This window comes from Physeter macrocephalus, chromosome 1 (assembly GCF_002837175.3).
Source record: "Physeter macrocephalus isolate SW-GA chromosome 1, ASM283717v5, whole genome shotgun sequence".
Lineage (NCBI taxonomy): Eukaryota > Metazoa > Chordata > Mammalia > Artiodactyla > Physeteridae > Physeter > Physeter macrocephalus.
Window position 1 is genome coordinate 39,787,534 of NC_041214.2, and position 18,033 is coordinate 39,805,566.

The 18,033-nt window shown below is 40.2% G+C and overlaps 1 protein-coding gene across 2 annotated transcripts in view; it reads left to right on the plus strand.

Moving 5' to 3' along the window:
- The window catches only part of PLCL2 (phospholipase C like 2), a 200,959-nt gene that overhangs the window by 158,773 nt on the left and 24,153 nt on the right, over positions 1–18,033 (plus strand). For both annotated transcript variants that reach the window (XM_007108536.3, XM_028490169.2), the window contains exon 5: positions 4,190–4,299. In XM_007108536.3, the coding sequence (XP_007108598.2) occupies positions 4,190–4,299 (110 nt within the window). The remainder of the gene's footprint in view (positions 1–4,189; positions 4,300–18,033) is intronic.

Below are 18,033 nucleotides of genomic sequence, written 5' to 3' on the forward strand. Positions count from 1 at the left end.
GGTGGGAATGTAAATTGATACAGCCACTATGGAGAACAGTATGGAGGTTCCTTAAAAAACTAAAAATAGAACTACCATATGACCCAGCAATCCCACTACTGGGCATCTACCCTGAGAAAACTTTAATTCAAAAAGAGTCATGTACCAAAATGTTCATTGCAACTTTATTTACAGTAGCCAGGACATGGAACCAAGAGCTCATATTAAGGGCTGGGATTCTTGTTTAGAAATAATGCATGATAGTTGGGAAACCTTCGGCCACTGGCCTAGACAAACCAATATTCAAGTTTTTCTTTACCATTTCCTCAGGAAATTCTATAGCCTCTTCCCAAGTTTCCTATATAGTAGGTGTAAAGTGCCTGGTGAGTAGTCTTTTGTTTCCCTTGATCATGTCTGTGGCCTGGACTTTGCGTATCACAGGGGAGCAGTGAAAAGTACAATCATGCTGTATAGATCGAGGTGAGAATCCTTTTATTTCCTTAAAAAATAAAATCAACATATGCTACATATAAGTGGATTGGCGGAATGTTTGCAAAGATTGGTCTATAAGTTAATAATATGAAAATCTTTTTAAAGAAACAGGTGTGTTATGTAGCAAACCAGACAATGAAATAAATGATAATGGGACTGATGGTCTTGACCACTTTTTTAAATGTGGGGTTTTATATTTTTAATGTAACTTTTCCATTTTTCAACTAATCACCTTTTTGTGCCCATTTTTAAAGAACTTCATTAACAATACACTTTTCACTTCCCTGTGGACTTTTACTGGGCTATAGCTATTTTAAGAGGGGGAGGATAAGGGGGAATTGTCTCACTTTTTCATAGATATGTAGAATATGAGCTTTTTAGACAGCTATACTTGTTTCCTTAAATGTTTCCCCATTTCATCATGGGACTTCCCTGGCCATCCAGTGGTTAGAACTCCGCACTTTCATTGCCGAGGTTGTGGGTTCCATCCCTGGTCTGGGAACTAAGATCCTGCAAGCTGCGTGGTGTGACAAAAAAAAAAAAAAAAAAAAAAAGTTTCTCCATTTCATCCTAATTGGTATCATTTTTCATCATCTTGACTGTGTTTCTTCCCTGAGTCCTCAGTCCTTCTCAAGGCAGCCTCTGGCCCTGTGTTCTTCTGAACTTTCTGAAAGCTGCTTTCTTAAAATCTAGGACGGATGTTTGTCTGAGCTCAGCATTCCCGCCTTCGGCTGTTCCGTGCTTGTGTTACCTGCAGGTTCTTACCTGTTGGTTGGAGTGAAGCCCCGCGGGGCAGTTCCGGTCACTGTCTCATCACCTTAGTGGTCAGATGGTCAGCAAGGCGAGTTAAGCCGACTGCCTCCAGTGGCGTGAGGCTCCCAAGCATACATCTGGGTGGTTGAAATATCCGCCAGTATTATTGTGTCACATCTTTGTGCCAGTATTGAGATTTGTAATAAGAAAGCGTCTCAAAAAGCCCACTTGTGGTCAGGCAGCTGTATGGTGTGGTCCCACGATAACGTCACAACCATTTCCCTTCCCACGCCCCTCGGAGACCATACAACTCTATACCTTCTTGTTATGCAGAGAGTTACTGCTCCACGTCTTCTCCTGTGTCTCTTCTCTTTCCCGTGTTCCAGTCTAGATGTCCATCTACTGAGCCTCAGTGATGCTTATAAGACCATAATGCTTCCTGACTATCCGAAATAGAAACATTACGAATACTAACGATTGATGTCCTGAAATCCAGATCGTGCTGAAGTATTAAAACTTAAGACCCATCAGGGTCCTACCATCGGGGCCTCACCTGGCCGTGTTCTAGGAAGCGGGTCTGCGTCATCATGGCACACCCCAGGGAGTCTCTCAGACCTGACCAGGGAAAAATTGTGTGTGTGTGTTTTACTCTAGCGGAAATCCTGGGTTTTAGAACATCATCGCCACCTACTCGTGGTTATTATTTTTTGTCTGTCTGTTTTTCCCATCTGTTAAGCCAAGCACGTCCAGGAAAGTCAGAACTAGATATGGGGGATGCAGCGCCCCCATGTGAGCCAGGCCACACAGCAGTGCGCTGGAGGGGGTTCAGTGACCAAGTTGGGGTGTTGGCAAAAGAGAGGCTAAATTAAAGGAGAGTGGTCAGTGTAGTAGTTTCCTAGGCAATGTAATGAATTTTACTAATTACTGTTCTTTTTTGAAACCAGGGAGGTTCTTAAGCCTTATTAGCATGGCAGGAATTAGGGCCATAGTTCCTATTAGGAGGGGAAAAAGTAGAGAAGAAGGAAGACTAGATCGGCAGCTTACTGTATTTATCCTTTGTGTCAACTCTCCTTCACTGTTTAAAGACACTAAGGAATAAAGTTACTGTCAGTCACGATGTAAAGAGCTGCTGTGAAACGACGTTGCATAGAAAGGGAGTTAGAAATCGGGATGCCCAACTGAACAGTAAAAATGTACGAAAGAACGCCGGAAATGTCTTGTAAAAATTACAGCTGCTCCAACATTATTTGTAATAGCAAAAGATTGGAGACAATGCCCATCAGTGAGGACTGGTTAAATAAATGCTGGCTCATCCACACAATGTGGAAGCCTGTGTAGGTGTTAGAAAAAGAGTGAAGAAGAGCTTGATACACTGGCAGGGAGTGATCTCCACTACGTAGTTACCTGAGGAGAAAAACCACGGTACAGAGCAGTGTGCATGGTATGCTGCTTTTGTGCAAGAAAGGGAGGATTGTGGATATATGGACATATTTGCTTAGATTTTCAAGGAGAAACAAGACAATAAAAGATAAATTTAAAACTAAGAAAAATGTGTAGGGGGAGGGAGGGATCAGAGTAGAGGAGACCAGGAAGAAAGTAAGATTTACCTGAATGCACCCTGATATGTAGTTTGACTTTGGAATCATAAGACAAATTATATCCAAAAAAGCAAAATCACTTCCTACCCACCACATACACAGTGAGGAGGGGCGGGAAGGAAACAAATGAAGGGAATTATACTTTGTTAAGTGACATATCCACGTAAAGAAAATAATTATTCTGGCAGACCTTAGAACACAATACTTTTTCTGTACATTCTCAATGAGATACTCTAAGGACAAAAAAAATGCAGAGTTTAAATTGTATTTAGTGGTCTTACTATTGGTTATGTTTGTGTGGTTAAGAATTAAGATTATCTACCTAAGAGAAAAAAAATAAGCATAAGATTTTTTAAAATTATATAAAATTCCTGTATACTTAAATTTGAATTAGAAGTATGAGCAAGATCTTATTCTTCCCTTAAAAAAAAAACTCCACGTACCTGAGATCTGTTCAATAAAAAGGCCTAGAAAACAGTGGAAACTCAGTAACAATGAGCACTCCTAGCCCCCAGATTGTGGTCTTTAAACACCATTCCCCACTGTAAGAGTCCAGAGGTCCCTGGAGAAATGCCTGGTTCCACGTCTGTGATGAGAAATGTACTTGGTAAGTCTAGAACATCTTGTGCTGGAAAGCAAGGGACATATCAAAGACTAATTAGTGATTTCAGAAGAACCTAGGAACCTACCTGTGGGGTTCCCATTGGCCAGAGATGGGATAAGTGACTGCAGATGAATATGAAAACTTTCCATGCGTTTTCATGATATTAAACCAGGAAAAGGACGGTCACACCACTCCTGCATTCAGGCTATTTTGAATGACGATGGGGAATATGCATTGATTATGTAAATTATTCAGAGTTAGAGTTCTTCGGCTTTCTCCCCATCCCCTCCCCTCTACAGTAGGCTTGGGGTCTGACCTCAGATTGACTTTTACTGGGACAGGAAATACATTGCTTTGCACTCTTTTCATCCCTAGTTGCCAACATCGTGTCCTTGGCAGAGCTGAAATCTGCCTCTGAGATTCCAAAGACCTGAATTCTGGTCCAGCTGCTGCCTCCACAGCCTCAGTGTCTCTGAACCTGGCTGAGCCTCAGACTCCTCATCTCTAACGTAAGAATGAGGATGATCACCTGTGCCCTGCAGCCCTTCCTATCCACGAGCACCCACCTCTAAGATGCCTTCTGCCTCATGGATGCCGTGAATTTGCAGTGTTTCCCCCGTTGTTACATTCTTAAATAGGCACTTTATGAAATCTCAGTGGAGAATGGAATCATTTCAGCTGTACCTAGAAAAATAAATATTGCCAGCTCATTACCACAGATTGGGTGGGGAAGTAATATCCTTTGACTTTCTTTTTCTTTCAGCCATGGAATTCCATGAACACTTGCACAGCATAGGCACCAAGGAAGGTCTGAAGGAACGCAAACTGCAAAAAGCTGTGGAGAGCTTTACCTGGAATATTACCATCTTAAAGGTATTTTCTGAGTTGTTCCTGATGCTAGTGATTTTGCATCCTTGTTCAGCATGTTTCTTCCTGTTAGTATACCATTTCCTGCACTGTACATTACCAGCCACTTGAAGCTATGGCATGGTCACAAAAATCGAATGAGAACTCTGCTTTCTGAAGAGTCTGCTGCGGGCACGGTAGCTGGGCAGTGCAAGCTCAGAGGGAGAACAGGGGACTCGAGCGGTTGGCACCTTGTGGATTCTGCCAAGAAGGGAAAGGATCTGCATTTCATCCTTAAAGCATCGTAAAGTTCATAAATGCCAGTTGCTACATGTGAAATAGAAAGCATTGATTACAGAGGAATGACTGGGAATTTGAAGATCCTAGTTCTTCAGATTTCATTCAGTGCTTTAAAGTATAATCACAGCCTTAATGTCAGTATGATCCCAGGGAAAAAGTAGGAAAGAATTGTAGGGGGCATAATCAAAAGAAATATGTAAAGGAATTGCTGTTTGAAAAAAATTTCCCTTCAAGGGAGAAACCATCTATATCTGTTTGTTTATCTGCTTCCTTCTTTCTTTCTTTTCCTTTCTCTCTGTCCGTCTCTCTCTCCCTCCCTCCCTCCTTCCCTCCTTTCCTTCCATCTTCCTATCTCAGCATGACCATTTAAAAAATTAACTTTTATTAGTTTTATTATAAAAGTAATATATTTTCATTATAGAAAATGTCAAAATAGCATAACCAAAGGTAAACATAGTCCCACCGTCCACGGTCTTTTGCTGTACATTCTCCCAGTCTTTTTCTCTATGGTATATATAATATGACATGATTTTAAAACTAATGTTATGTATGTGCCTTGGAACCTTTTTTGCATTTTGTCTCTCTGATCTTTTCTTTATCTCAGTGTTTGGGACCTTGAATAATAATAACACAGAAACATTATTTCACTCTGGGCCTTGGACAGCTCAATTGTAAAATTACTCGCCGGTTTACCCTCCAAACTTTCTTCTCAGTTGAATTCAAAAGACATTATCACAGCTGCCTCTTTTAATTTCTCTGTTCCCCTTCAAGTTAAAAGATCCATCCTGCATCCCTGATTTTCAAAGTAATATATACTCATGTAAAAAAAATTGGGGAAATACATACATGTAGATGATAATAAACTACAAATTAGACCAAAAAAAAAAAGATCCATCCTGCAGCTGACAACAGTTTTCTGATTTAATTTAATGAAAAGTCACCCTTTCAAAGCTAGCCAACTTGCACTTTCTCATCTTAAACCCTTACTCATTTTTATAATAAGTCATTTTCTAAACTTCTTCAAATACTTCCCTTCCTACACATGTACTTTTTTGAATCTCTGGATTTTCTGCTTAGTATTTAACTCTGATCATTTGCAGTTCAGTAAACAGCAGATAGAAAAGTTTACAATGAAGAGGAATTTGGCTTTACAACTTGCTGACTCACTCCCAACCAGAGATGGGGTGTACACTACAAATTTCCTGCAAACCTCAGGAAAAAATTGCATCATAGTTTATAGCCCTGTGATAAGAACAGATGCTCATTTGGCTTTTATTTTATTATAGGCAAAACAGACTTAGGGACCAAACTTTCATCTGTCAGCTATCCTTGCTACTCCATTCTGGTCCAGGAACCAGCAGGCTGGGCATCACCTAGGAGCTTGTTCACATTGCAGACTCCCGGGCCCTGCCGCAGGCCTGCTGAGTCAGAATCTGCCTTTTTACAAGATCCCGGGGGATTTTTATGCACATTATAGTTTGAGGAGCACTGGGCTAAGAACCCCTGAAAATGGGAGGCTGGCGCACATATTCATGAAAAACAGCTGACATAAAGTAATGGCTCAGGTTTTAGAAACATGAAATTGAGCCAAACAGCTACATTGAGGAAACTATTTTCTTTTGAATTATGTCCAGGAAATAGAATTAGCACCTCAGACTTACTTACATATGGAAACAAACATATAGAACAGGGTAACAGATCTTTTTAAAAATTCCCAGGGTAGTATTTGCTGTAGCTGGTGTTTGAGTATGGTAGAACCCAAGCGCTGAGTGGGGAAGAGTTGGAGAGGTCTGTGTGTCTTTTCTGTACAATAGGAGGGCTTTTTTCATTGCTGCATATTTCACGGGTTTAAACTTTCTTTAGAAGAATCAGTGCCTGTGGAGTTTTAGACATGAGTTTGGGTCTGAGTTGAGCTCCCAGCCTTTTCCTGGCAGGAGGGGATGGGTCCCTTGAGTTCCCCTCACCACCTGTTCTTTGCGCAGAGCTTGGAGGGAGTCCAGCCCTCCAGGGCCCCGTGTGGTATGTAGTTGGCAGCGGGTGCCCTCATGGGGGCACAGAGGCTGGGGGAAGGTTCCAGACTTTCCCTCCAGACGTGCTGAGGGAGCCCCAGAACTGTGAGGCCAGGTGTAAGAATTACCTGGGTGCTTAAAACACAGTCTCCTAAGCCCCACCGCAGACCTCCTGGGTCAGCATCTCAGGGGTGGACGCAGGAATCTGGCTGTGTGACACGTTCCTCGGGGGATTCGCAGGCACCCTGAAAAATTGAGTGCCACCACTCTAGAGTCAAATCAGACGTGTCTTTCCTTCTGAATCACCCCACTCATGTGAACAACAAGGGAGGCAGGGTGGCCAATCATCGCGGGATGAAGGACTTGCAGTGTGAGAGCCGGGGTGATGGGTCACCCCCAGAGCAGGCGCCCGGCCACAAACTCCTTTCGTCCAAGGGTGTCCAGCCCAGTTTTCATGAGTCTTTGCTGGCTTTGTTTAGTTTTTTCAACTTTAAGAGTTGCTTTAAAATACAGAAATGAACGAAGGAGAAATGTCACCTCTGATTCCACACCCAGAATGACCCGCTGTTAACATCTTGGCATATTTACTTCCAGTCATTTTTTTCTTTGAATAAAAATCATTCATTTGTTTTTGTAAATATGTCTTCATTATAATGAACTTCTTTAATGTATAAAAGATAAGTTTTAAAATGACCTCAGATCCTCCCTCTGAGAAATAATTATTATTAAATGTAAGTGACCTTATTCCAGGAACCTTTTTATATGCATATGGATGGATGGATGGAGATACATATTTTTTGATCCTGAGTCATACTTTTTTCATGTTTTTTCACATCTTTGATATTGGTGTGTATCTTATAATGCATGGCATCTTTGCATTGTAGCCTAGTTAAATTGGAGTGATTTTCTTCCTTAGTGGTGTATAAAATAGTGGTATGTATGTCTCATAAGTACTAGTGTCTCAGTTATTATGAAATAAGGTATATCAGTAGATAGAATCCTACTATAATTTCTCTATTTAATTTTTTTAAGTACTAAGTTTCACTTCACTTAATTTAACAGGAAAAAAGCAAACCATAAAGAAACTAAATGAATTGCTGAACAATTTTTACCCTAAAGGTTTTTCTTTCCTATAAAATCCCTCTGAGGTTAAGAAAAGAGATTATGAAAAATGTTAATTGGAGTCATTTTGTTGGGTTTTTGAAAGCTATACATTTCAGTTATAAGCTTTGTTGGTTGCCCTTCTGCTACGAAAGATGAGTTAGCACTTTTTAATATTTCTGGGTGGGGAGTTAGGCATATTGTTATTTTTCCATTATCCAGGTTTAAACATCACCAGTTGGTTCCAGACTGTAGTTCCCATGTTGCTTGCTCTAAGTTCAATATTTAAACTGGTTCGCTGTCACCACCAGTCCAAGAAATCGCCCATGCTTTTCTGTAGCCTGAGGGAATGGTGGAGAAGAGAGAAATCTCAGCTGGGGTCATAGACAGGCTTTGTTTGGGTACTTGGACCCAGCTTTCTCAGAGTTTGTAAATGTCCTGTTCAAGGGTTTCTGATGCATAATTGCGGAGAGGGTGTAATTTGTTACCGCAGGCTTCTGATTGCTTCTTTAATTCAGAAGCCAGCCCTCAAGACCTCACACTCATTAGATAGCACCATTCTCTCTTTTTTGATGAGCATTATTGAGGTATAATTTACATAAAATAAAATTCACCAATTTTAACTGCGCAATTCAATGAATTTTGACAAATGTATATAATCATGCAATCTACCACAGTGATGATAGAGCATCATCCCTAGAAGTTCCTTTGTGCCCCTTTGTAGTAAACTCCCCCAACTTGCTCATCGCCGGTCTGATTGCCATCTCTAGTTTCACCCATTCCAGAATGTCACTAAGTGGAATCATGTAGTAATAAACTTTGTGCCTGGCTTCTTGCATTTAGGATAATGCTTTTGAGATTCATCCAAGTTGATGTATGTTTCAGTAAGCTATTGCTTTTAATTGATGAATAGTATTCTATCCTATGGGTGTACCACACTTTGTATGTTCACTAGTTGATGGACATTTGGGTTGCTTCCAGTTTTTACCTATTAGGAATACAGCTGCAATGAACATTCACATTCAAGTCTTTGTGTGAACATACATTTTTATTTTTCTTGGGTAAGTACCTATGAGTGGAATTGCTCATATGGGAAGTGTATGTCAGACTTTATAAGAAATTGCCAACTGCTTTATGAACCGTTCCATTGTGAATTCCCCCCAGCAGTGTTATGAGAGTTCCAGTTACCCCACACCCTTGTCAATGTTTGTTATTATCAGTTTAGCAAGTCTAATAAGTGTATAGAGTTTGAGCATCTTTTTGTTGGGGTCTTTGTTTTTTTTAGATTTTTTTTAAAAGATCATGATGGGCCTTAGTGTGGCTTTCTTTATGTTTCTTATGTTTAGAGTTCTTTGAGGTTTTTCTATATATGGATTTACAGTTTTCATCAAACTTGGAAATTTTTCAGCCATAGTTTCTTTAAATTTTTTTCTGTTTTACCCTTTCTCTCCTCTCCTTCTGTAACTCCATTTGTACATATGTACTGCTTGATACTATCCCATAAGTCACAGATGCACTGTTCATTTGTTTAGGCCTTTTTGCTGTTTTTTTTTTTTAATAGTTTCTAGTGCTGCAAGCAATGCTAGTCTTCAAGTCTTCAAACAATACTGCTGTATGTTCTACAGCATCTAATCTGCCATTAATCCTGTCCAGTGGGGTTTTTATTTTGAACTTCCTGCTTCTCTTCTTTGTGCTCATGATATCCTCTCCCTCCCTTTGTGCTCATGATACAGTATCCTATTGTATATTTACAATAGCTGTTGTAGCCCTCCCTCCCTCTCCACCACTACCCTTGCAGCCGCTTTGCCTCCCTGAGCTCCAAAGAGGGGCTGCTGGGCTCTGTTTGGGAAGCTCTCCAGGCAATGAGCTGGACCTTGTGTCCATACCCCTTCTCCCAGGGCTCCCTGTCTTGCACTATCTGAAAATCATTGCTTTATATATTGTGTCCAGATTTCTAGTTGTGTGTCAGCCCCATTCCTAACTTTTCCATGTCACCTCTTTCTTCCCACCCCCTGTCCCATCATCTCTTCTCCTCCATCAAACAGAAGTAAAAGGAGAAAGACACTCAGTTTACATCTCTTCAGGTTGGTGGGCTGTTAGAATTTTCAGGACCTAAATGGGAAAAGAATTTGAAAAAGAATAGATATATGTATATGTATAACTGAATCACTTTGCTGTACACGTGAAACTAACAGCATTGTAAATCAACTGTACTTCAATATAAAATAAAAAATTTTTAAAAATTCATTGCAGAACTTCCTTCCCATATTCCTGATGAAATGAGCAAAAAGAGTAAAACTGGCAAACACACACACACAAATACACAAACACAAGCAGTCACCCCGCAAAGAAAAGGGTATAACATAGTTTAATAAACTTCTAAAACTCACAGAATTCATACTGGCAATTCATAAAAATCCTGAACATTGGGGTACGTGTATCCTCTCGAACCATGATTTTCTCCAGCTTTATGCCCAGGAGTGGGATTGCTTAATCATACGGTAGCTCTATTTTTTGTTTCTTAAGGAACCTCCATACTCCTCTCCAGAGTGGCTGTAACAATTTATATTCCCACCAACCCTGTAGGAGGGTTCCCTTTTCTCCACATCCTCTACAACATTTATTGTTTGTAGACTTTTTTTCTTAATAAACTTATTCTATTTACTTATTTTTGGCTGAGTTGGGTCTTGGTTGCTGCACAGGGGCTTTCTCTAGTTGTGGTGAGTAGGGGCTACTCTTCGTTGTGGTGCGTGGGCTTCTCATTGCAGTGGCTTCTCTTGTTGCGGAGCACGGGCTCTAGGTGCGTAGGCTTCAGTAGTTTTGGCACGCGGGCTCAGTAGTTGTGGCACAAGGGCTTAGTTGCTCCACGGCATGTGGGATCTTCCCGGAGCAGGGCTCGAACCCATGTTCCCTGCATTGGCAGGTGGATTCTTAACCTGTGCGCCACCAGGGAAGTTCTCTGTTTGTAGACTTTTTAATGATGGCCATTCTGACTGGTGTGAGGTGATAACTCATTGTAGTTTCGATTTGCATTTCTCTAATAATTAAAAATGTTGAGCATCTTTTCATGTGCCTCTTGGCCACCTCTATGTCTTCTTTGGAGACATGTCTATTTAGGTTTTCTGCCCATTTTTTGATTGGGTTACTTTTTTGTTTGTTTGTTTTTTGATAGAGCTGCATGAGCTGCTTGTAAATTTTGGAAATTACGCCCTTGTCAGTTGCATTGTTTGCAAATATTTTCTCCCATTCCGTAGTTGTCTTTTTGGTTTTTTTTTTTTCATTTTCTTTGCTGTGAAAAAAACTTTTGAGTTTAATCAGTTCCCATTTGTTTATTTTTCTTTTTATTTCCATTACTGTAGAAGACAGATCGAAAAAGATATTGCTGCAACTTATGTCCAAGAGTGTTGTGCCTATGTTTTTCTCTAAGAGTTTTATAGTATCTGGTCTTACATTTAGGTCTGTAACCCATTTTGAGTTTATTTTTGTGTATAGTGTTAAAGAATATTCTAATTTCATTCTTTGACGTGTAGCTGTCCAGTTTTCTTAGCACCATGTATTGAAGAGACTATCTTTTCTCCACTGTATATTTTTGCCTCCTTTATCATAGATTAGGTGACCATAAGTGCATGGGTTTATCTGTGGACTTTCTGTCCTGTTCCATTGATCTGTATTTCTGTTGTTGTGCCAGTACCATACTGTTTTGATTATTGTAGCTTTGCAGTATAGTCCGATGTCAGGGAGCCTGATACCACCAGCTCCGTTTTTCTTTCTCAAGATTGCTTTGGCTATTCGGGATCTTTTGTGTCTCCATACAAATTAAAAAAATTTTTTTGTTCTAGTTCTGTGAAAAATGCCATCGGTAATTTGACAGGGATTGCATTGAATCTGTAGATTGCCTTGGGTAGTATAGTCATTTTGACAATATTGATTCTTCCAATCCAAGAACATGGTATATCTTTCCATCTGGTTGTGTCATCTTCGATTTCTTTCATCAGTGTCTTATAGTTTTCAGAGTACAGGTCTTTTTTCTCCTTAGGTAGGTTTATTCCTAGATATTTTATTCTTTTTGATGCGACAGTAAATGGGATTGTTTCCTTAATTTCTCTTTCTGATCTTTCATTGTTAGTGTATAGAAATGCAATAGATTTCTGTGTATTAATTTTGTATCCTGCAACTTTACTGAATTCATTGATGGGCTCTGGTAGTTTTCTGGTAGCATCTTTAGGATTTTCTATGTACAGTATCATGTCATCTGCAAATAGTGACAGTTTAACTTCTTTTGCATTTTGGATTCCTTTTATTTCTTTTTCTTTTCTGATTGCTGTGGCTAGAACTTCCAAAACTATGTTGAATAAAAGTGGTGAGAGTGGACATGCTTGTCTTGTTCCTGATCTTAGAGGAAATGCATCCAGGTTTTCACCATTAAGTATAATGTTAGCTGTAGGTTTGTCATATATGGCCTTTATCATGTTGAGGTAGGTTCTCTCTGTGCCCACTTTCTGGAGAGTTTTTATCATAAATGGGTATTGAATTTTGTCAAAAGCTTTCTCTGCATCTACTGAGATGATCGTATGGTTTTTATTCTTCAATTTGTTAATGTGGTGTATCACACTGATTGATTTGTGGATATTGAAGAATCCTTGCATCTTGGGATAAATCCCACTTGATCATGGTGTATGATCCTTTTAGTGTATTGTTGGATTCAGTTTGCTAGTATTTTGTTGAGGATTTTTGTGTCCATGTTCTTCAGTGATACTGGCCTGTAATTTACTTTTTTTGGTGGTATCTTTGTCTGATTTTGGAATCAGTGTGATGGTGGCCTCATAGAATGAGCTTGGGAGTGTTCCTTCCTCTGCAATTTTTTGGAATAGTTTGAAAGGATAGGTGTTAACTCTTCTCTAAATGTTTGATAGAATTCACCTGTGAAGCCATCTGGTCCTGGACTTTTGTTTGTTGGGAGTTTTTAAAATCACAGTTTCAATTTCAGTACTTATGATTGGTCTGCTCATATTTGCTATTTCTTCCTGGTTCAGTCTTGGCAGATTGTACCTTGCTAATAATAAGCATTTGTCCATTTCTCCGTGGTTGTCATATAGTTGGGTGTAGTATCTCTTATGATCCTTTGTATTTCCGTGATGCCAGTTGTAACTTCTTTTTCATTCCTAATTTTATTGATTTGAGTCCTCCCACTTTTTTTCTTCATGAATCTGGCTAAAGGTTTGTCAGTTTTGTTTATCTTTTCAAAGAATCAGCTTTTAGTTTCATTGACCTTATCTATTGATTTCTTCATCTCTATTTCATTCATTTCTGCTCTGATCTTTATGGTTTCTTTCCTTCTGCTAACTTTGGGTTTTGTTTGTTCTTCTTTCTTAGTTGCATTAGTTGTAAAGTTAGGTTGTTTATTTGAGATTATTATGTTTCCTGAAGTAAGATTGTATGGCTATAAAATTCCCTCTTAGAACTGATTTTGCTGTGTTCCATAGGTTTTGGATCATCATGCTTTCGTTTTCGTTTATCTCTCGGTATTTTTTTATTTCCTCTGATTTCTTCAGTGATCCACTGGTTGTTTAGTATTGATAGTGTATTGTTTAGCCTCTACATGTTTGTGATTTTTACAGGCTTTTTCTTGTAGTTGATTTCTAATCTCGTAGTGTTGTGGTTGGAAAAGATGCTTGATATGATTTCAATTTTTAAAACTTACTGAGGCTCGCTTTGTGGCCCAGCATGTGATCAATCCTGGAGAATGTTCCATGTGTACGTGAAAGGAATATATACTCTGTTACTTTTGGATAATGCTCTAAAAATAGCAATTAAGTCCATCTGGTCTAATGTGTCATTTAAGACTTGTGTTTCCTTATTGATTTTCTGTCTGATGATCTGTCCACTGATGAAAGTGGGTTGTTAAAGTCCCCCACTATTATTGTGTTACTGTTAATTTCTCCTTTTATGGCTGTTAGCATTTGCCTTATATGTTGAGGTGCTTCTATGTTGGGTGCATATATATTTACAGTTCTTCCATATTCTTGTTGGATTGATACCTTCATCATTATGCAGTGTCTTCCTTTGTCTCTTGTAACAGTCTTTATTTTGAAGTCTATTTTTGTCTGATATGAGTATTGCTACTGCAGCTTTCTTTTGATTTCCATTTGCATGGAATTCCTTTTCTGATCACCTCACTTTCAGTCTGTATGTGTCCCTAGGTGTGATGTGGGTCTCTTGTAGACAGCATAAATACAGGTCTTGTTTTTGTATCCATTCAGCAAGTCTGTGTCTTTTGGTTGGAGCATTTAATCCGTTTACATTTAAGGTAATTATCAATATGTATGTTCTTATCGTCATTTTGTTAATTGTTTTGGATTTGTTTTTGTAGGTCTTTTTTCTGCCTGTCCTCATTTGTTCTCTTCTCTTGTGATTTGATGACTAATTTTAGTGTTGTGTTTGGATTCCTTTTTCTTTTTTGTGTATCTGTTGTAGATTTTCGGTTTGCAGTTCCCATGAGGTTTTGATATAGCAGTCTATGTATAAAAAAATTGGATGACTTAGACATCATTAAAATCAAAAGTTTCTGCTCATCACAAGACAGTGGTAAGAAAATGCTCATCAAAAGGCATCATTAAGATAGGCACATGGGCTTCCCCGGTGGCGCAGTGGTTGCGCGTCCGCCTGCCGATGCAGGGGAACCGGGTTCGCGCCCCGGTCCGGGAAGATCCCACGTGCCGCGGAGCGGCTGGGCCCGTGAGCCGTGGCCGCTGAGCCTGCGCGTCCGGAGCCTGTGCTCCGCAACGGGAGAGGCCGCAGCAGAGGGAGGCCGGCGTACCACAAAAAAAAAAAATAAATAAATAAAAAAAATAAATAAATATATTGTGCCACTCCCTTCTGGCCTGCAGAGTTTCTGCTGAAAAATCAGCTGATAAGCTTATGGGAATTCCCTTGTTGCTTTTAGTCAGTTTGATTACTATGTGTCTTGGCATGTTCCTCCTTGAGTTTATCCTGCCTGGGACTCTGCACTTCCTGGACTTGGGTGTCTGTTTCCTTTCCCATGTTAGGGAAGTTTTCAGCTGTTATCTCTTCAAATATTTTCTCAGGTTCTTTCTCTCTCTTCTTCTGGGATCCTTGTAATGTGAATGTTGTCGTAAAGTTCTCTTAGACTGTCCTCATTTCTTTTCATTGTTCTTTCTTTATTCGGTTCCACAGCAGTGATTACCATTCTGTCTTCCAGCTCAGTTATCCATTCTTCTGCCTCAGTTATTCTGTTATTGATTCCTTCTATTTTTCATTTCAGTTATTGTATTCATCTGTTTGTTCTTTAGATCTTCTAGCTCTTTGTTAAACATTTCTTGTATCTTCTCGATCCTTACCTCCTTTCTTTTTCCGAGATCTTGAATCATCTTTACTATCATTACTCTGAACTCTTTTTTGGGTGGGTTGCCTATCTCCACTTCACTTAGTTGTTCTTCTGAGGTTTTATCTTGTTCCTTCATCTGGGACATATTCCTCTGCTGTCTCATTTTGTCTAACTTTCTGTGATTGCGGTTTCCATTCTGCAGGCCGCAGGGTTGTAGTTCTTGCTTCTGCTGTCTGCCCACTGGTGGATGAAGCTGGTCTAAGAGGCTTGTGCAGGCTTCCTGGTGGGAGGGGCTGGTTCCTGCCCACTGGTGGGTGGAGCTGGGTATTGCCCCTCTGGTGAGCAGGGCTGTGTCAAGGGGTGTGTTTAGCAGGCAGCTATGGGTTTGGGAAGACTTTAGGCAGCCTGTCTGCTGATGGGTAGGGCTGTGTTCCCACCCTGTTGTTTGGCCTGAGGTGTCCCAGCACTGGAGCCTACAGGCTGTTGGGTGAAGCCAGGTCTTGGTGAGAAAATGGCTCACAGCATTGAGTACTCCCCAGAAGTACCACCATCAGTATCTTTTTCCCTGCAGTGAGCCACAGCCACCCCCCGACCTGAGCAGGAGACCCTCCAATACCAGCACATAGGTCTGGTCCAAGCTCCCATGAGGACACTGCTTTTTCCCCTGGGTTCTGGTGCACACGAGACCTCGTGTGCACACTCCAAGAGTGGAGTCTCTGTTTCTCCCAGTCCTGTGGAGTTCCTACGATCAAACCCTGCTGGCCTTCAAAGCCAGATGCTCTGGTAGATCCTCCTCCTGATGCCAGACCCCCAGGCTGGGGAGCCTCACATGGGGCTCAGATCTTTCACTCCTGTGGGAGAACCTCTGTGATATAATTATTTTCCAGTTTGTGGGTCACCCACCTGGCAGGTATGTGAGATGATTTTATTGTGATTGTGCCCCTCCTACCATCTCATTGTGGTTTCTTCTTTGCTTTGGGGAAGTGGACCCACCTCTTAGTGGACAGTGCAGCATGCCTGGATGGGGGCAGAAGGCATTGTGGTGGCCATACTTGCAGTGGCAGAATCTGTGAATGAAGCCGTTTCCCTTAAATGGGTGTGGGAGACTTTGTGAGGCTTGTCCTTATGGGATGAAAAAGTCATAGATCGCACTTCTTGTGTTCCCACTAGATTGCCAGCCTCCTCCACCATCATGTAATTGTGTTCTGTCATACAGTGTAAAGCATCTTACATCTCTGTGACTTCTACCCACTGATTACACTGATGCCCTCAAAGCAGCACAGACGTACCCTATTCCTTCTCCCTCAGCATCCCTGCAAATACTTGGGCACTGTTGTATCTTCTCTCAAACCCCCGAGATTCAGGATGAGGTGGCTTCTGGTCCCTTCCCCATTGGGTCCCTTCATTTTCTGAAGGCTCTGGCTTGTCAGTGCCTTGTCAGTGCTTGTTAGTGTCATAAGATGGGACAACCAGGATTACCCCCACACTTCAAATGCCTGGTGGGCTAACCGTCCCTGAATGAGACTTCACGGTCTGATTTTGCTCAAGCCTGAAAACTATCTTACTATTAATATAGGCCAAAATTATGTTGGATTTTATAGCACCTGTGTCCTATCATGGACTTAAATGAAGCTTATTACAACCCAAGATGAGTTCCAGAACTGCTGCCAAGCAAGCGCTCCCTATACTGTGTCACTCCACCCTCAGAGAAAAACTAGAGATTAAACCCTGAAAGTAATTAGAGATTTGTTCTCTTTAGGAACATAAGACTTCTGCCAAAAATAAGTAATTAAAACAGATAGTTTTTGCACCTATTAAGGCATTAATCTTTCAAAATTTTATGTATGTATGTAATTGAAAAATAGTTGATTACAATGTTAATTCCTGCTGTACAGCAAAGTGATTCAGTTATACACACACACACACACACATATATATATACACACACACACACATTCTTTTTTATATTCTTTTCCAATTTGGTTTATCACAGGATATTGAATATAATTCTCTGTGCTATACAGTAGGACCTTGTTGTTTACCCATTCTGTATATAATAGTTTGCATCTGCTAATTCCAAACTCTCAATCCATCCCTCCCCTACCTGCCTTCCCCCTTAGCCACCACAAGTATGTTCTCTATGTCTGTGAGTCTGTTTCTGTTTTGTAGATAAGTTCATTTGTGTCCTATTTTAGATTCTACATATAAATGATAATATACGGTGTTTGCCTCTTTCTGACTTACTTCACTTAGTATGATAATCTCTTAGTCCATGCATGAGCTGCAAATGGCATTATTTCATTCTTTTTTATGGCTGCATAGCATAGTACATTGTATATATGTACTACATCTTCTTTATCCATTCATCTGTCAATGGACATTTAGGTTGTTTTCGTGTCTTGGTTATTGTGAATAGTGCTGCTGTGAACATAGGGGTGTATGTATCTTTTTGAATTATAGTTTTGTCCTGATATATGCCCAGGAGCAGGATTGCTGGATCATACGGTAGTTGTATTTTTAAATTTTTGAGGAAACTCCATACTGTTTTCCACAGTAGCTGCACCAACTTACCTTCCCACCAACAGTGTAGGAGGGTTTCCTTTTCTCTACACCCTCTCTAGCATTTGTTATTTGTAGACATTTTAAAGATGGCCATTCTGCCTGGTGTGAGCTGATACCTCATTGTAGTTTTGATTTGCATTTCTGTAGTAATTAGTGATGTTGAGCATCTTTTCTTGTGCCTGTTGGCCCTCTGTATGTCATCTGGAGAAATGTGTATTTAGGTCTTCTGCCAATTTTTTAGTTGGGTTGTTTGTTTTTTTGTTGTTGAGTTGTATGAGCTGTTTGTATATTTTGGAAATTAAGCCCTTGTCGGTCGCATCATTTGCAAATATCTTATCCCAGTCTGTAGCTTGTCTTTTCATTTTGTTTATGGTTTCCTTTTCTGTACAGAAGCTTGTAAGTTTGATTAGTTCCCATTTGTTTATTTTTGCTTTTATTTCTATT